Source organism: Papilio xuthus, unplaced genomic scaffold (assembly GCF_000836235.2).
Source record: "Papilio xuthus unplaced genomic scaffold, Pxut_1.1 DF826961.1, whole genome shotgun sequence".
NCBI classification, from domain to species: domain Eukaryota; kingdom Metazoa; phylum Arthropoda; class Insecta; order Lepidoptera; family Papilionidae; genus Papilio; species Papilio xuthus.
The window spans coordinates 3,318,402-3,338,417 of NW_013531688.1; the positions used below are offsets into that span (position 1 = coordinate 3,318,402).

Consider the following 20,016-nt stretch of genomic DNA (forward strand, 5'->3'; position numbering starts at 1 on the left):
TAGCATATACGCGACATATACAAAACATCCTTTATGCTACATGTTTTTAGAATATTTTTATTAGCACCTATTTGATTACCGAAAAAGTTGAACAAAAACATATTGTTGTCTCTGTTCTTTTCAAAGGAAAGGAAAAAGATGGCTGTCGTTCATTTTATACAGGTTAGTGTAAATCTACGGTCAAATAGATTTACCTGCCTGACCACTTATGCTCTGACAAGACGTGGTTTCTCTTTAGTATGCGGTGTGCCTTCATGGCCATAACGCCGGCTGGTCTGTGAATAAAATTTTAATAAATAAACACGCTATACAGCGTGATAATGTGGAATTCAGGAGAGGGCATTGATAATGTATTACAGTAAGTAACGTTTTTATTTACCTTGTTATGTAATATGTAAGCATGTATTGTGGTTAAAGTTTCTCCTTCGTCGTGTTAATTTTAATTCATATGTCAATTGTTAGAATTAATGATTAAAAGTTCACTTTAATGAAATATAAAGTATTTGTAACAGAAAATATAGTTTTTTGTTTTGATTTCATGTATTAATTCCTGAGTAGATAAGATTCCTAAAAGTAATATTGATTTATTTTTAGTCTTTTTTTAATAACATATGTAACTTAACTGTACTTAAGTTACTCCTTATTCGTAGTAGTACGTCTCCTATTACAGATCATATTGAAAATGTTGACAATCTAAACCGGACTTCGTACATATCTAAGTGTCTTATGTCCATTGTAACTCAATCCATTCTTTTGAAAATATCATAATTATCTATCGAGTTAAGAAACTCTACATACTTTGTGACTCGTCTTGTAAAAAATTATTCAAAACTCTACAGTTATTGGCAAGGACATGTTTTTTGCTATCGTTGTGTAGTTCTTAGAAATAGCAATAAGTATTTATTTGAATTAATATTTTACGCGTAAAACGCGTTACGCGAAAATTATACTTTTATTTCGACCTTCCTAGCACTTTTGGTCAACAAATACTTCGTGGAATATATTTAAGCTTAATAGAATTCAACACTGAATGTTATGGAATTGAATCCAGGGCATCCGATCTGTTAGATGAATGTTTCTACTTGATCGTCTCTTGTTACTGGATTATTAATAAATAGTTTTTATCTTGCTTATATTATATTAAGTTTAAAAGTAACATTAAGTAACATGACTTGTTTACTTATCACAATTTCTTTCACATCACAAACAAAATACTCTAATGACCTTTACTCTCTTCCCGAACAAAGTTTATCTCTATTTAGTATTGGAACACTTCTTCAATAAATTTATACTTAAAAGACTTGTTTCCAGGAAAGTGTCCAGTCATTATTTTAATTTAAATGTTTAGTTTTGTTCGACGTTACTGTTCTAATGTTATAGAAACATTTTGTACCAAATGTAGAAGGTAAGAATTTCCTATAAATACGTTTATCACATCTAAAATATATTGAGATGTATAAAATCTCAAAAAAGACGCAAAAGTATAAGTTTGTATGTCTTGTAATTGCGCTCGAATTTAAATTGAAGATACATCATTAGCTCACTATAGGTCCCCACCGAGGGGCTCGGAGCCTACCCCTATATTAGGGGTGATTAGGCCATATATATTAATGAAGATTAATCTACCTCTTATCCTCTATATTTTGTATAAAAATGTAACTTAAACTACTCGACAAATACATGACAAATATGAGACTTTGTCATGTTCTTCAAATACGCTACATCACGATAAAAAATACTATAGTAATTTAGAAACTATTATTATCTACAATTGGCCAAACTTATATCAATTACCTACACGCGATTGTTTGCATAGAGTTTCAAAGATGCGTGACTGATTTTTGTGATTAACCAAAGAACAGAACGAAACACTCTAGCGCGGGTATGACAAAAAAATCATAAACGACGTCAAGAAACGCAAAGATTTTGATAATTTGTGACATTTTTCCAAGTACAAGTATAAACAGGTTTTTACTGCCTTTTATCACAATTCGGCAATAAGGCAAACAAAAACGCCCATATTTAGTTATCAATAGCGCGAGAATCGTATCGTATGTTTAGATGGATGGATGGATGTTTGTTTGAAGGTATCTCCAGAACAGCTAAACGGATCACGATGAAATTTGGCATACGTATAGAACAGTATGTTAGAACACATAGGCTAATTATGTTTTCTTTAAATTCTCCGCGGACGGAGTAGCGAGCGACAAAATACTGGTTGCAAAGAAAAGGCTAGGATTAGCTAAAGAAGAGCTAATCGGTAATGATTATTTGAAGGTATTAAATAACTATTAAAAGAAAAAAAAACTAGAAATCTTTTGTACAAACACTTTCAGACCATTCCAGGAACCCAATGTAAAACTTAGAGACTTTAAGAAATTTCACTTTTTGGCCATTTCTTTAGACTTATTTGTAATTAAAGAATTTGCAAATAACAAATAAATCGATTAAGATAATATCTATAAATATGTTATTGCTTACTTTAATAGTTATTATATCATCTGACTGAGGTTATCGTGGTTCACGGGTGATGCTCCATGGCTCTTTATATATGAATTCAGTTTACTCTTAATGTTCTTGCAAAGTGAGCAAGAAGGCGACTACGTTACGATATTAGGATGGTGGCTAAAGTGATTTCAGGAACCGAAATAGCTCGGTATGATATTACTGTAATTCTTGTCTTAAGTTATTTTAATTTATTTTTATTTTATTATTCATAAAAAAGGTTGTAGTTTAAATTAAGATAATGTCAGTGCAATTTTAAACTACCTACACAATTAATTACTACTACTTTTAGAGAACTATTCTCTCATTTCAAAAAGAGTTTTTAATGTGATTTTTGTAAGGATACCAATATTTTACGTCAGCGAAAATGTATCACTAGGAAATAAACAAATTTACGGTAAAAGTAAAGTAAATTTACCAATAATTGATAGTATAGTGATGTTCTCATCATCATCATCGTGTAAGTGTAAGTTATAGTAAATTAGGGTCGTCAGTTAAGGGTTAATTTTAATAATTAATTTTAAATACAGGTCCATCGAAGATGAACTACGTCAACAGGTGTCTGAACTCCGAGCGCAGTCGTCCGGCGCGCAGCCCCGGCTGGCCATCGTGCAGGTCGGCGGCCGCGAGGATTCCAACGTCTACATCCGGATGAAATTAAAAGCAGCTGAGAATATAGGCATCTTGGCTGAACATGTCCGATTGCCGAGAGACTGCACGCAAACAGAAGTAAGTCGAATTTGAATTGGTTTTAGTCTTTTTTTGTATTTCTTTAAATTAGTAGAGTTGATGCCATACTATTTTTGCCAAATTGTTTTGCTTCGAACAAATTTTCAAAGAATACGCATAAAGCTGTCGATCTTCTGCTCAAAAGACATTTGAATAGAATAGTATTTTTTTCTGTAATTTTATTGAGTTGTATTATTGTTATTTAATGTATTACTATTGTTAGGAAGAAACTCCGACATTGTGCCGGTGCACTGGAGCAATACTAGGCTTACTAAAATGTCATTGTTTAAGTTCCCTCACTAATCATTTTGACAATTGACTTGGTACCAAAAGCGCGCAATTCGCGCCAATTGATTTTAACTAATAAGGTCTATAACTATGATGTTTGCTAAGTATCATGCAACGTTAAATCTGATTCTTTAGAACGTCTAAATGTTGGTACAAACGTTTTTATTATATCGATTCGCAAAAACCTATCTTTATTTTGTTCCATAATGATATAACAAACTCATTATGGTTCAGGGTCACATGACGCGATTATACGACGTAAATTTGATAACACCAAATAACTGAATATTGTTTTCTCAATTGTACATACTTAATTACATACTTATTATGTATTCGTGCAAATATTTGCTCTAATGCTTATATTAAAAATTTTCAATTTTAGTAAACTACTTTTCAATTGTCTAGAAGACTTTCTCTTATTTTCAATTAAAACGATACGTTATATCAGTCCAGTTATATTACAATAACATAATTAGTTTACATCCTTGCTCTTTGAACTGCTAACTGTGATCTGATATGACGCAATTATTATTTAACAACTTGTTTACAGATTCACTGTATTAAGTACAAATATTAAGATATTATTAAATCGATCATTGTCAAATTATTTGAATAGTATAGGTTTATGTTTGACAATTTTATCCCTTATAATGAACTCAGATGTTCTATGCTAATGAATTTTGTAAAGCCCAGACTGAGAATCTTCTTTGCGACTGGTATTTTGTTGTGTTTACGATTTAAATGTAACCGTAAATAGTAATAGGGTTATGTTTTCCGAAAATTAAACGAATGACTCTCTATATAATTGCCTATAAATTATGTTACATTTATTTTATTATTTTCGTAGTTGCTGACAAAGTTGACAGCCCTGAACGAGTCTCCGCAGGTGCACGGTATAATTGTGCAGATGCCGCTGGACTCTGATCACCAGATTGATTCACATCTCATTACTGACGCTGTATCCTCGCACAAAGACGTTGACGGGTAAAGTGATGATATAGTTACATGTCTTCTTGTATCTTCGAATAAATTTAATAAAAAGCTCTTCCACAAGGCAACGTAAATCTTTGTATACTGGCGATTTTAGTTGCTGAGCAACTAACACAGTCCAACATCATAGAACGTACACAGCGAGAATCGCCTACGTTTCGCAGCAACCTGTTTGTCAATATCGTCGTGAGAAAAGTAGCCGTAATTTTCAAGATGGCAGAGGTATGCCTTTACTGACCGAATAGACGACTCGCGTCCACAATTCGTCGTTGTTTAGAGCGCTACGCAACCATACTATATTAGTTTCGACGATTTACGATGCCTTGTTTACAACAGGCCAAAGAGTAACGCTTCTATTAATCATAAATCTCCATTCCCTCCAGTTTGAACACTGAGAACGAGGGTCGCGTGGCTATCGGTGACTTCTCAGGCTTTGTGCCGTGTACTCCGGCGGGCTGTATTGAGCTGATCAAGCGGACCGGCGTCAGTATAGCTGGAAAGCGTGCTGTGGTGCTCGGCCGCAGCCGTATTGTTGGCACACCGGTCGCAGAACTCCTCAAATGGGAACACGCAACAGTTACTGTTTGCCACTCCAAGACTAACGACTTGAGTGAAATCGTAAGTCTGTAACTGTTTACTGCCGGTTCGTAACTATAGGATACTAGTATATATCTCATATTGGGAATAAGCAACTGTCGGTTTCTGAGACCAAAATATCCGTTTTAAACCTATATTGTTATCACTGTATATTGTTATCAATGTTTTGTCAAGATGATAAGGATGGCGATATGATTTATACATTTTGGTCTCAGAAACCCACGGTAAGTGTTTCAGTTTGTAAATCTTATTGGAAATTGTATGCAGTTATGTATTTGAAACTAACCAATACGAAATATCACGATGTGTAAGATTATGTAAGAAATTTTCTTATTTGTATTTTTATAGGCCATTAATATTTACAGGCCATTTTTTTTCTCATTATAAAACAAATACTAAGCCTTTGTTCTTGAGACTTGCCTGTTGTTACCTCTAGTATAAGCATCATATCAACTTTTATCCGTTTTAGACAAAGACCGCTGACATCTTAGTGGTGGCCATTGGCAGGGCTGAAATGGTCCGCGGCTCATGGATTAAACCTGGAGCGATCGTAATTGATTGCGGAATAAATCCTATACCAGGTAATTTTGTACTAAATACTTTTCACTAACCTATGGTAGAATTCCACTTTCGAAATAGTCAAACCATATTATCGTCTCTTTCATTTATAATATTGATAGAAAGAGATAACTATGTTTATGTGCAGGTATTTCAGTAATGGCAACCCACAGTCCCACATGCTTGTTTATAAACATTATGCGGACGTTCGTTACACACTTCTGCTTCTCATAATATTGCATTATACATATCGTACGATAAGCGCTTAATTAAACCTCTCTGTGAATATAAAGTAACTAAAAATAACATCAACCCTTTGTTTAAATAATTAGAGATATCAGTCAGTTTTGGTAAGTGTAACGTTATTGTAGACGCGACAAAGAAGAGTGGTCAGCGTCTGGTAGGTGACGTGGCGTACAGCGAGGCGGTGCAGGTGGCGGGGCATGTGACGCCGGTGCCGGGCGGCGTGGGACCGCTCACTGTGGCCATGTTGATGCGCAACACCGTGCTGGCTGCGCGCAGGCAGCTGCAGCGTCTGCTGCTGCCCGCCTGGCCCCTGCAGGTGCTGCGTCTCAACCTGCAGACCCCTCCGCCCAGGTACAGTACTGACGGTTAAATATTTTCTAGGCAGACTTACAGCATTAGTAATATAGTCGATATTGCCCTTTGGAGTCCGGTGGTCGGTAGGGATAGAAAAATTGTTTTAAAGTCACTAGAGCTAAGCACTGGTTATTCTCTTTTGCGATGGTTGAAAAGATTCCTAAACTCCCGTTTGAAATAAATCTGCTAAAGCAAGAAACGGATCTGCAGTTCCTCTGGTGTTACAAATGTCCATCGGTATCGTTGATCACCTCGTTTGCTCCCTTCTCTTATAAAAAAAAAAAACATAAGTAATGCAATCCTTTGACTGAATTCTTTAAGTTGGTGTTAACTTCGATAAACAAAAAAGTTTCTTGTTGAGGTCGGATGTAAGTTAATATTAAAAGAATCACTAATGTTAAAGTGTTTTAGAAATTTCATTATCTATTTGTTCAAAAATTAGAAATGGAAAAAGGTTTTATGTGTTGTTTGTTCGTGTCAGTGACATCGTGATAGCGCGGTCTCAGAAGCCGAAGCATATCTCGCGGCTGGCGGAGGAGATCGGTCTGTTCCCCAGCGAGGTGTCGCAGTACGGCAGCACCAAGGCCAAGATCTCCCTCTCTGTGCTGGACCGTCTGCGCGACCAGCGCGGCGGCAAGTACATCGTCGTCGCTGGGTATGTACCAAACATATATTCTAAGCTAAGCTAGGCTAAGCCCCTACTAAATTATGACTAGTAACAGTTTTGGACAACTATTGGATTACTTGCACGGATTAAGATTTTTGTAAATCCAAATTTAAATTTTGAACTTGTCATTCCGCTCTGTACCCGGTTAACTCTCGCTCAATACACATCTCTTTCCTCTCTAGCCAAAATCGTTTTATTTTCCGTAGTTTCAACCTACTAACTTTTACAATATTTGAATATAGTAATTCTCGAAATAGATTAACGCTTTTACTTAATCTATTTCGCGAATTATTGTCTTTAAAATAATGTTTTAAAAACTAAACTAGATGCAAAAGAAAAATATCATTGAAAAATATTAGTAGTTAAATATTTTTGAATTGAATTTTAAAACATATTCTCGTGAATAATTTGAACGACAAAGTTACACCCAAGCTAAGCGATCTACACAAAGATCAATTAATCTAGAAATCTATGGAAATCCCTTTACAAGACGCAACAAGCTGTCTTGTACCGCTGTTGGTGGTGACTGGTGAGGTGATGATCGTATGTGTGTGTGATGCAGTATAACACCGACACCGCTGGGCGAGGGCAAGAGCACGACGCTGCTGGGGTTGGTGCAGGCGCTGTGCGCACATCGCGGCCGCAACGCCTTCGCCTGCATGCGTCAGCCCAGTCAGGGACCCACCTTCGGAGTCAAGGGTGGCGCTGCTGGTGGCGGCTACTCCCAGGTAACTAATGAAAAAATACTTCCCAGACTGTTTTTTTACATCTAACTGTAACTACGTCGTTAACTTCATAAAACTACTACTAATCCGCCTAGTCACCTTCAACGGCTAATCTTTATACGATTTTCGAGTATTCATCGATATACAACCAATAGCAAGATATACGTATAGGGTAAGGGTAGAGTATTAGGGTAGAGAGAGCTGAGATAACAACCCAGGGCGGCGGACATAAGGGAGCGCCGAAAGAGTCGAACGCGGCGCGAGAGGGGCTCCGCTGAACCCCCTAAAATACCCTATTTTTGGAAGTTTTCTCACGAAACTAACAAAATAGGTGTGCCGCTAAAACTCGGAAATACTGAAACTGGCCTTGTCTATGTAGATATGTAGATCGAGAAAAAAATAAAATAAACTTTCCAGGTTATCCCTATGGAAGACTTTAACTTACATCTAACTGGCGACATCCACGCAGTCACTGCCGCTAACAATTTGTTGGCGGCACAAATGGATGCTAGAATATTCCACGAGCTGACGCAGAAGGACGGGCCGCTGTACGACCGGCTGGTGCCCAAGGTGAAGGGTGTTAGGAAGTTCTCCGCAATCCAGCTGCGACGACTGAAGAGGCTGGGTATCAACAAGACAGACCCTGACACTCTGACAGACGAGGAAAGGACCAAGTTCGCCAGGCTTAATATTGATACAAACAAGATTATGTGGAACAGAGGTAAATATATTTTTTTTATTTAATAGTGTTTCAAAGAAATGATATCTAAAACCTTACTGCGAGACTTACTGTTAAAACACTGTATGCATTTTGTACAGTCAGCTGCAAAATTATTTGTACACTTACAAACTTTAATAACTTGTATAATTTCCAGTTTCAATAATACTTATGCACGAATTTGTTAATAACATGTAAATATAGTCTGAAGCATAAGGACGGATACGCATATTTACATACTTTTTAAAATTAATATATAAGTTTCATACTAGTGTTAATATACTACTTTTGGAGGCTTTGTAAATGTATGTTACATATTTATGCAGCTGACTGTACATCTAGAGTACTATTTATTAATATAGTCATACATAAAAATTCTCGTATTTTGTACATTGCTATAATTAAGTCTTTTCAAATATTAATCATATATCTATTAATATTTGAAAAAAAACAACGTTTATTTATATGTTTAAGCTTTATTCGCGAATGTTGTCATATTTATGAATAACTTTCTTATTTTTTTAGTTGTGGACTTAAACGATAGATATCTAAGAAAAATAACGATCGGTCAATCCCCGACGGAGAAGGGCTTCACTCGGGAGACCGCGTTCGATATATCCGTGGCGTCAGAGATAATGGCCATCCTGGCGCTCGGGAGAAACGTGGACGATATCAAGCAGCGCCTCGCCACCATGGTGGTCGCACTGGATAAGAGCGGCTCGCCAGTCACCGCAGATGACCTGGTATTAACACTACTATTCACATTTTATTACAAGATTAAAATTTATAAAATTATAAATGGTTTTTAAATAATTGTTTTAAAACGATAAGCATGATGTTATATTTTCATCTATATAACGCCTGTTGAAATTAAATAGCAATGTTTCTGCTCATACTTTACCAGTGAAAAGACTTATTATGTTGAATTTATTTTATTATTACATAATGATATAGTAGACTAACGATCGCCGGTGACTTCGTCAGCGTATCATTAAAAAAAAATGTAGTCTATAATATGCCTGGGTCTATCAGCTACCTTATCGTCAAAGTCGGTCCAGCTGTTTCGGAGATTACCCAGAACAAAGGCCTAGTGGACAGACATACAGACAGACGGACAAAAATTTTAATTTAAAATTGTTTTTTTTGTTATCGGATATGCAAATACAAAGTATGTACGAATTTTTTTTTTTTTTCAATTTTACATACAGACATTCAAATTTTATTAATATGTATAGATATTCGAAAACAATACTTTGTTAGGTCTCAAAAGATACTTGACTGAGTATGTCAAAGTTGAGTAGTTACCAGCAGTGATGGTATTTGGTATGTGTCAGGGCATGACGGGCGCGCTGATGGTGCTGCTGCGGGACGCGCTGGAGCCGACGCTGATGCAGACGCTGGAGGGCACGCCGGTGCTGGTGCACACGGGACCCTTCGCCAACATCGCGCACGGCTGCTCCTCCATACTGGCGGACAGGATCGCCATACAGCTCGCCGGAGAGCAAGGCTTCGTCGCCACTGAGGCCGGCTTCGGCTCCGACATAGGTAAACTGCGGCTACAAACACTACACACTTGCTTTACACTAGAAGTGTTAAAATAAATGGGTCAGCTCTCCCGGTGCAATACCATGATCACACAGAAGACAGGCGACCGGAAGCCATTCCTCCTTTCGTTTGATGAGTGCGCTTGCCGGAAGCAATGTTACACCCTTTCCCTTCCCACCTTATTTTATAAAGAAAGTATGGGAAGAGGAAGGGAGGAGGAGATGTATACGACGGGGAAATATTCTGTTTTTTCGTATCCTTCCGTCGATTAATGGTTTAAAAAAAGATTCGACTCGGTTAATATGTGTTGTTGGTATACTTATGGAATACGTTGTATAGGAATGGAGAAGTTCTTCGACATAAAATGTCGGGCGAGTGGAGACACGCCGCATTGCGTGGTGCTGGTGGCAACTGTACGTGCGCTCAAGATGCACGGAGGAGGACCACCTGTCTCACCTGGACAACCTCTCCATGATGTCTATGTACAGGTAACATTACGATAATTACATTAATCTTTAAAAGTTTCCACACTGATATCTATAGATAGGCGATTGCTTGGAAATTACTGTTTTTACTATGTTTCGATTTAAACTCGCCGATTGATGTTACATGACAGTTAATTCTATCCATATTACTAGATCGAATACATACCGTCGTCAAACCGCTTCCATCAACACCTCAAAGGCCGACAACGCATCTGCGGTTCCTCTGGTATTGCTGATGTCCATGGGCGTCGTTGTACACCTCCCTGTTCCCGGTGCTCGTTTGCCCCCTTCTGTTATAAAAAAAATCAACGCCAAAATGGCGGAAATCAAATACGCACAAATTACTTCGTCGTACAGCCAGTGAGCTTCCACAATTCATTGCGTATATCATGGTTACAATATAACTTCTCAAAGCAACAATCATTTTTATTATCCCTCGTGATTTTTATGAAGTCCAATCGTAGCAAGAATTACGTTCAGGAACTTTAAATTCATACTGTCATAAAAATAATAGTAAGTCCTGACTTCATCATTTCTTATAAAGCCAACTCACGTTAAACTTATTGATTTCTACCAGTACGTTCATCAATGAATCATTAAAGTTGACTTAGGTCATGTTTACAATCGACAATTCCCCGCAGACGAATTTTTAACTAAAAATTGAAACCGTATGTCATGTCACTGGAATTCTGCTTGGATTGCACTCACATGTTAAAAGTCACGGAAATAAGTTGTGACTTATCCCGCCACGAAGCTCGGAAACTCGGCTAACTGGGAAAACCACAAGATTGGCGTCGGGGGCCTGATACTTGTGACGCGAACATGAACAGCGGACTTTGCCTTATCATAAAACAAAGTTCCATCTACGCGTCATTTTCACAGTTCATTTCTTTATTTATAGATATCAAGAAGTTCCATTAAATATGACAAAAATATATGTTGCTAGCTGCCCGCGACTCTGTCCGTGCGGAATTAAAAAAAAACTTAATTAATAGCCTATGTGTTCTACACTATGTTCTATGTCATTGCCAAATTTCATCAAGATATCTTCTCAAGATCTTATCAGCCTTTCTGTAGATAACTTCAAACAAACATCCATCCATCCAACTAATCATTGGCATTTATATATTAGTAAGAGATATTAGTAAAATGATAAAAATGTACGTTATATAGAGAATTTAATATGATACAGGAGAACGTAGAACTGCTAAGAAAGGGCCTGTGCAATTTGGGCAAGCACATCAGCAACGGCAAAGCTTTCTCCGTGCCAGTTGTCGTCGCCATCAACCGCCACGGGTGAGATATTTATCATTTCTATAATAATTTATTTCTGTCGTGTTATTTAAAAGAAAAAAACTGTGTTAAAGAGCGCCTGAAAAAAAAAACTTAACTAAGGGCAATAGGGTAGTTCGAGTTAGGGCGACCGCCCAGGGCGTAGGGTATTAAGGGGCGCCTCCTTAGATATCCTGTTTTTGGAAGATTTCACTCGAAACCAAAAAAGTGAACACCGCAAAAATCTGGCCCAGGGCGCTGGAAATGCTAAAACCGGTCCTGATCTAGATTCAGATGTTAATGTTATATTCTAAGATTGATATTATCTTGACTAATTAATTTTTAATAGTTTGGCTATTTAATTAATTTTCCGCCTTTATACCAGGACGAAATTCAATGTTATTCTATGTGTTTCATTGTAGTTAACAATTAATGATAATTCCTATAATAAATAATTGACTATAATAATCAATATCAACTATAAAAAAGAAAATTACAAACTTGTTGAAATTTATAATGTTTCTGAACATTCATATGTCGAACTGATAAAGAAAAAAAAACCAGCCCTGACTCAATGACGAGACGAAAAGACGTATTTTATTTAAAAGAAACTGCAAATCCAGGAAATATCAAGGGAAACGCCTAGTTTTTCCCGACACAAGGTATTTACAAAAATCACAGAGAGTATTTACATTGGATACGTTATGTTTCCAGTAACGACACGGAAACGGAATTGAACCTGGTGAAGCAGTACGCGGAGGCAAACGGCGCATTCCGTGCGGTGGTGTGCGACCACTGGGCGCAGGGAGGTGCGGGAGCACTGGACCTCGCTGACGCGGTCATTGACGCCTGCTCCTCACCCTCACACTTCAACTACCTCTACCCCCTCACCCTCAGCATTCAGGAGAAGGTGCTCACCATCGCCAAGCAGATGTACGGCGCCGGACAGGTCGAGTACACTGACGAAGTACTCGAGAAGATCAAAGTCTTCACTGCCATGGTTAGTTACTAATTAAAAACTAAGTATAGTTCTTTTCAAATATTTTGTAGTCCAATGTCATCTGCGCGCTCCACAGTGCCCTCCTGCGCAACTCTAAAATTGTATTCTGCGCTACGACTCTCACGAAATTAAGAGCTGACAAGATATTTGAAAACCAGTGTTAATATTTATTTTTTATGAGAGCATACTTAATACTGGTAACGTTTTACGTCCAGGGTTACGACAAGTTGCCGATCTGCATGGCAAAGACGTCAAACTCGTTGACTGGCGACCCGGCAGTGAAAGGCGCACCGACAGGATTCACGTTGCGCATCACCGACATGTTTGTGTCGGTGGGCGCGGGCTTCGTGGTACCCATGTGCGGCGAGATCAGCAAGATGCCCGGCCTGCCGACACGACCCAGCATCTACGACATAGACCTAAACACAAACACAATGGAGATTGAGGGTCTTTTCTAAATTCCCAATAATACGACCAAAAAAGAGTTGCATTATGAAACCCTTTAAAGATACTCTTTTGGTTAAATTCGTTTTTTTTTAAATATGTTTAACTCAAATATATTATGTGTACGAAAGATTTTTTTTCTATATTACATACAGACACTCCAATTTTATTAATTGTATAAATAATAAGCAGTGGTAGAGATAGCTTTAACATCATCGCACTAATTGTCCCGGCTCGCCCAGTGAAATACCACGACCACACAGGAGACAGGCGTCAAGTGGAAGCAATTCCGCGTACAGTCTGATGAGTGTGCGTCCCGGAGGCCTAATTTAGTCCTCTTTCCCTTCCCATCCTTTTTCTTGTAAGAAAAGGATGAGAACTGGAAGTTGAATTTCCGGATGAGAGGATGCATGGGAAGGGAAAATAATTTCTTTCTGTGCATCCTCTCCTCCGTCGATTAAAGGTAGGCTACGCATATGCAATTGCGTATGTATATGGGCATCGGTCACTTCGCTATTTCAGCGATTTTAGATGGATTAAAAAATGCATAAGTTTAACGCGATAAGCAATGATACGCAATATTTATTTTAGAACTTGTCAATCGTCGATTCATACTTGAATACATTTCAATGACGGTTTTACTATAAACTTTGACCGTTGACCATGAGTCAAATTGAAGTCATTTTCAAAGAACAAATTGAAGTCATTTTCAAAGAAAAAATCTTACAACTAAGCCTATGGACCGGCACAATTCCTCCGTCAAATCCACTTCCCTTTCCCTTTCCTTATGAGAATAGGTTGAAAAGAGAGTGACAAACAATTAAAAAAATATGATCGATTTTAATAATCGATATTGTCACGTTCATTTATTGCACGAGTATCCTGTAGGTAATAAAATAAAATTAAAAAAAATATCATAGATAATGTCTACTCGATGGTGAAAATTAATTACAATAAATAAATCATCGTTTTCAAAAATAATTTTCCGCTGTCGTAATTCTTATAAAAATTACGGTACTTCACCGACACGTACAACGACACGTACATTTTGTTCTATGTCGAACTGCGGATTAATCTATGACCTGGCACATTTTAAAGTACCTACGAAAACTGTCGGAAATATGTGAAATTAGTTAATTTTTAAAATGTGTATTTTTAAATTTTATCATTTATTGCGCTCTTAAAACTTTTGTGTTGCGTCAGATTAATTCTTTACCTAGTGAAGTGAGTGTCTAATGATTAAAGAAATACTTGAAAAGATTCTTGTTATTGGAGAAACGCGCGGGGTAAGTAAAACTTCTTGTTTCTCGACCTTTTTTAAAAATAAAAATATGAAATACTCGAAAGAATTGGATAAATCGAGTAAATGAACACAAAAATATTTTCTAATTTTTCCTACATGAAAACTAGAACAATGGATGGGACTTCTTGAATTGGTCTTTAAAGGGTTAAGTAAAAAACCAAAGTTCAGCCCCACGGTCAGATTGTGAGGAGGAAAGGCATGTATCATTATGTTTATTCAACTTGATACGTTAGTAGTTAAGATTCAAAATTGCGTTTACTCAGACAATTTATTTTGCTTTACCTAAATCGATAACGATGTGATCACTAAAATAATAATGCATCGAGGAAAAAACTCGAAGGCTCACAGACTTATAAAAACAGAAATGTAAAGAACAAAGTTTCCATGATTATTCCTAAATATCTAAAAAAAATACTCATTTGTGTTGAATTCAACTCTTATTTTTACAGCTGTTTTTAGTGTTGCCAGACCATGGATTTTACCAAATGTAGGCGAATTTAGCTTATCGAGCAAATTCAACCTGCACATATGTTAAAAACGACAGTGATAAATTTTAATGTCACATGATACAGGATTCTGAATAAATAATAACATATTCGTAGTTTGTAAAATATTACATTTCTGTAGAAATTAGAAGTATCTTTAACATCTAAATACATATATAGTTTGATGTGTATTTTTATATAATAGTGATTTACACATTTATCCTGAAATATTTATTCACGTTAAAATGTATCAATGAAATGAAAACGGTAAGGTAACAGCAATGACGGGGCAACACCGGAACATATAAAACTTGTAACCGCCGAAATAATTTTCAGTTGGTTTAAAGCGAAGTCGTGAGATGAACGCACGTCGATAGTTTTTTATTAATAAAATTTTCGCATTGTTTTAATCTAATTATGCTCCGTAGATATTGAAACATGTATTATTTAACGGGTTCTGTAATTATCTTAGTGTTATTTAGTAGTACAAATTGTGTGGAACTAGAAGACACTTTATGCTGTAGTCCAGGGCTATACCTATATCAAGATGAAACAAACGCTTTCGCGTGCTGGGACCCAAAAACAAATAACGATAGTGATATTACTTATGAGATAATTTGTGAACACGATATTCAATTTGAAACTGAAAGTGATACTATCTCGTTTTCGGTCAGAGAAGACGGCTACTTACTTGTAAATGTACCTAATGATCAAATCGAGATTGCACCTAACACGTAAGATTTATTTTTATAAGCATACAAGCTGTCGCCCGCGACTCCCCCGCGCGGAATTAAAACAAAACCTAATAAGTAACCTATGTATTCTTCCAAAATATGTTCTATAAGTGTGCCTAATTTCGTCAAAATCCATTGAGCCGTTCCGGAGGTACCTTCAAACAAACATCCATCCATCCATCTAAACACTCGCATTTATGATATTAGTAAGATAAACAGCACTTGTCTGCAATACGATATAGAAATCCGTGCATTAATTATGATAGAATAACTGGAGAGATGTTTTTACGCTTTATATATGTTTGTGGTCAGTTGGATTTTTTTGGTCTTTTTTAAGTAATATTTTTTTTAGGTTCTGCGTGTCCAATTACACGAAAAGCACGAACGAGTCTTTTCTAGCGGATGCGGTTGTATCAGTGCTGGGATGCAGGCCAGTGCCGCCAGAGCCACTTGTCAGCTACGAGGTGTCCGCTTACTGCATGCTGGTGTCTGTCGTCTTCTTATTCCTCACTGCCCTCGTGTACATCGCATTACCGGAGATAAGGTAAAGACTTATACAAGCCTCAATATTAAATTTCCATGAAAGCAAGATCATATACTAGTACACTAAATCACCGTATTATAAAGTAATTAGTTAGTAAGAAATTTAGTTAGCTCTGCAGCTATATATGGCAAGAATAATGTTTTTGTTAAAAATATTACTAATTTCAAACTAAAAATTTTCACAGGCAAAAATTGAAAAAAAAAAAATTAGTCATACTCGTCCTTATTGCATAAGACTGCATGCTTAAATTACTAGTGAATTATGTGTTATGAAAAAGAAAATTTGTGAAAACATATTAAACACTGCGCGCTTTATTCGAATATAGCTATAAAAATACGAGATTTCTCTCAGTAAATCGACTACGTGACAAAAACCTGAGCCACCCCTCACACCTGTGAATGACCGTGGTATTTTAAACTACGCTACCCCTCCCTCCCTAAACGGGTTACGTAGTATAGGTACGTTCCCTTAACACTCCGTGTGATCACTATGTTTACGTTTAGAAAGTTTGTATTTTATTAATTGATTGTTTTTGTTCTCAGGGATTTAAATGGGAAGAGTTTCATTAATTTCTGCGTGTCTCTTGCGCTGGGTTTACTTTGCATAGCCATCAACAATCTCCTAACATTTTTTCAAGACATGAATCTTTGTGCTACTAGAGGTATTTATTTATCTATATAAAATATATACGCAATGTTTAAACAATACTAATATGAATATGTTTTCAGGTTTTCTGATTTACTTTTTCCTTATTGCTAGTTTCTTCTGGAGCAATGCGATATCCATACAGATACTACGTAGCATGAGGTATGTTTCTATATTTCATATTATTTATATTCAACTCAACGATTAATTAGTTATCGATTGGAAAATTAAGGTACAAAAATATTAATGAATACGTCACACACGGGTTTTTGATGCTAAATACGTGTGACCATGGGTTTCTGAGACTAAATATGTAAAAATCATCATCCTTGTCATTATCTTTGTCAAAATATAGATAATAATATGTTTTACACAAAGATTTTGGTCTCAGAAACCCAAGTGAATTATAAAATATTCGCTCTGCTGTAAATTGGTTACGAACAAGATAAGAAATGTTAACGATCTAGATAACATTGTTGAATATGTGCGAATTTCAGTGAAAATGAAACTGTAACAGGAAAATCTCGACGTAAATTTTAAGGAACATTGTTTGAGAAAATAAGAGAATGTTTATACGGAGAGACATGATAAACTGTTTTACGAGTTACAAGCATTAGTGGATTAAATTTATTGACAATTTATGCTTAAGTAGATGCTTTATTCAAAAATATTGAACTCGTCCTTCATGACTCACCTGCTAAATTGGGTCTCATTTATTTTGGGAAACAGGACTAATCATGAGGGGGATTGTGTCTACCAGAACCATACTCGTCAGACGAAACGCGTAACATGAATTTTGTATAGTCGTGGTACGACTTGCTAAGACTGCTGCGAAGTATTTGTTAAGTCCAAATTCATATAGAAAAGTAAAGCCATATGTTCGATAGATGTAATATGTAGTTATTGTTTCAGACGTCCATTAAAAGTTGACTATGGATGGAAAGAGTTCGCGTGGTACGCTCTGTACGCTTGGGGGTCGAGCACGGTACTCACCGTAGGCATGGCTATTGTTAACTTTATGCCGGGAAATCATCAGAAGCCTGGTATTGGACTCAGATACTGCGGGTTTTACAGTAAGTAATATTTTGCATAGTTTACATACCACTAAGTCATTCGTGTCTATCACACGTACTATTGTTAATGGATGAAATTGAATTTAGATAAGCCTCTAATAAAATTTCGAGCGGCCATAACATTTGAATGGAAGTATACAAGAATATAAATGTCAAATAAATTGTTCTGTGCCGCGCCCATATCGAGTCTTGTGGATGTTTTTTTGTACGCGTTACAGCTCTTTGACAATCGATCAATAGCTACATTGAATTTCAATTAAGAATAAATGGAACAATGATCACGATATATAAAAAAAAACAACAATAAAAAAGTATTTAAAGGCAAATTATAAAAGCGTTAATTAGATTGAACTTGGATGTTCAGATTTGGAATATTCTAAATTCAGTTATATTTGTAAGTTATGACGTCACAATGCGGCACGAGTTCATGAACGATTTTATTTGAAATTCGTTGTACTAAATTACGGCATTTTGTGAGCAGACAAGAAGCAGCAGTGGTACTACATGTACAGTGTGATGTCAATCCTGATCTCAGCCAACATCTGCATCTTCGTGTACACCTCAGTGCTGCTCTGGCGGCAGAGCTTCGCATCCACACATCTCAAGGCTCTTAAATACAAGTCTGTATACTACTTACTTAACACGTTCATTGCTTTCGGATCAATGTAGTAGTACATAAAAAATCCAGTAACAATGAACGTGTTAGTACTAAAATGTTTTTTACAAGTAAAATATCACTAATGTTCTCTTTGTTTTAGATTTCTAATGACAATCAGATTGTTTATTATAATGGGAATTCCCTGGGTCTTTGAAATGATAAGTTCATTGACGGAACGGAGCATTATATGGTATGTATTTCTTTTTTTTAATTTATACTAGGAGACATTTCTTACAGCATTTGATGTGACACGAACAGAAAAATATTTTTGAATTACTATCTTAAGAAAAAAAATGTTGGTCCTTCGATAACTGTGATGTGTTGCCAGTATATTCTGGCGTATAATTGTATTTAATTGTTACAGGGTAATACTGGACTTTGTGAACGTGCTGCAAGGTCCGCTGATCTTCCTGGTGCTGGTGGTGCTGCGGAGACGCGTAGTGAAGGCGCTGTTGCGGCGCGGCGTGCTCGACTGCCTCGCGCCGCACGTGGAGCGACATCTCGCGCTCGCTGACGACGACGAGGACGTCATACAACATACCATGGATGTGCCGATGGACGAGAAAGTCACCATATAACTAACCTCTTTGGTGTGGGATGGACCTTATCAAAGATTCCCTTCTGCTGGCGGAACTGAATTATGTAGGGTTTTACCTACAAAAACTCATTAAATGGCCAAAAAATGGTATAATTTAAAATAATTTAGCTTTAAAAGCACCATACTACTAAGAATATTATTTAAAACTCGCATTTATAAATATTAATAATTCCCTCTATTAATTCTAGTCAAGCTCACTGCACAATTTATTTAGAATTATCAATCTGACCGTACACGTTTCGCTATTTACGTATTTTGTACTTCTACTAGGTTTAGTTTTTATAGTTCTATTCATGTCTGTGTACAATATTAACACATTAACTGCCACCGACTCGTGTGACTTCATTCTAGTACGTAAACGAGATACTGTCGCCTTTATTACTCCCAAATGAATGCACTTGTTACAAAAATCATACGATATTTATACAAGCTCGTCGCGGCTCCGGAAAACGATACCTTGTGTTCCGTTGTTTGTCGGGTAAAGTAACACCGCGTCTTTCTGCGTAGACCGACAAAGTATCCCGCCCTGCACAAGATAAATGCAGCCGAAATCGAGGTGGTGTCCTTGAACTCTAACGTGTTGCGAGCGAGTCCAAGGACGGCACTTGTACACGTCTCCAACAGACGTGTAATATTAAATTTGTTGATATCTTTAGTTATTTGGTAAGGATCATTTTTATAGAAAAAAAATTACCTTTTTTTTAAGTATTTATTTTTGTACTACTCGTGTATTTTTCTATTTTATTTTCTAGAAAATATAAAAGTTGTTAACAAATGTTGTGTTTATTTTCACATCTTAGCTTTCAGGATTTCAAAGTGAATTGTTTGTTCAATTTAATAATTAAAACGACTT

General features: G+C 36.6%; 2 protein-coding genes across 3 annotated transcripts; both read left to right on the top strand.

The window, feature by feature from the left end:
• Positions 1 to 235: 235 nt before the first annotated feature.
• Positions 236 to 13,258, top strand: pug (pug C-1-tetrahydrofolate synthase, cytoplasmic). Of its 2 annotated transcripts, none has more exons than XM_013315340.1 (15): positions 236 to 358; positions 3,036 to 3,234; positions 4,370 to 4,506; positions 4,896 to 5,130; positions 5,579 to 5,690; positions 6,039 to 6,264; positions 6,749 to 6,922; positions 7,497 to 7,662; positions 8,077 to 8,380; positions 8,903 to 9,120; positions 9,712 to 9,922; positions 10,262 to 10,410; positions 11,600 to 11,703; positions 12,394 to 12,679; positions 12,895 to 13,258. In XM_013315340.1, the coding sequence occupies exons 1-15, from the start codon at positions 321 to 323 to the stop codon at positions 13,135 to 13,137; spliced, it is 2,802 nt and encodes a 933-aa protein (XP_013170794.1). In that variant the 5' UTR covers positions 236 to 320; the 3' UTR covers positions 13,138 to 13,258. The 2 variants fall into 2 exon arrangements, with proteins under 2 accessions (XP_013170794.1, XP_013170793.1); XM_013315339.1 differs by lacking the exon at positions 236 to 358 and adding an exon at positions 2,547 to 2,656.
• A 905-nt stretch (positions 13,259 to 14,163) lies between these two features.
• LOC106120055 (probable G-protein coupled receptor Mth-like 3) lies at positions 14,164 to 19,886 on the top strand. Its single transcript, XM_013315232.1, has 9 exons — positions 14,164 to 14,409; positions 14,534 to 15,645; positions 15,998 to 16,189; positions 16,732 to 16,850; positions 16,918 to 16,996; positions 17,747 to 17,907; positions 18,389 to 18,527; positions 18,666 to 18,755; positions 18,930 to 19,886. Exons 2-9 carry the CDS (start codon positions 15,350 to 15,352, stop codon positions 19,141 to 19,143), a joined length of 1,290 nt encoding a protein of 429 aa, XP_013170686.1. The 5' UTR covers positions 14,164 to 14,409; positions 14,534 to 15,349; the 3' UTR covers positions 19,144 to 19,886.
• Positions 19,887 to 20,016: the final 130 nt, after the last annotated feature.

Excerpts from the sequence above, each read along its gene's own strand:
- LOC106120055 (XM_013315232.1), top strand. The coding sequence starts at position 15,350 with ATGTATTATTTAACGGGTTCTGTAATTATCTTAGTGTTATTTAGTAGT. Across the intron at positions 15,646-15,997 it reads ATCGAGATTGCACCTAACAC|GTTCTGCGTGTCCAATTACA; the intron begins GTAAGATTTATT and ends TATTTTTTTTAG. Across the intron at positions 18,756-18,929 it reads ACGGAACGGAGCATTATATG|GGTAATACTGGACTTTGTGA; the intron begins GTATGTATTTCT and ends TAATTGTTACAG.
- pug (XM_013315340.1), top strand. The coding sequence starts at position 321 with ATGTGGAATTCAGGAGAGGGCATTGATAATGTATTACA. Across the intron at positions 3,235-4,369 it reads GAGACTGCACGCAAACAGAA|TTGCTGACAAAGTTGACAGC; the intron begins GTAAGTCGAATT and ends TTATTTTCGTAG. Across the intron at positions 10,411-11,599 it reads TCCATGATGTCTATGTACAG|GAGAACGTAGAACTGCTAAG; the intron begins GTAACATTACGA and ends AATATGATACAG.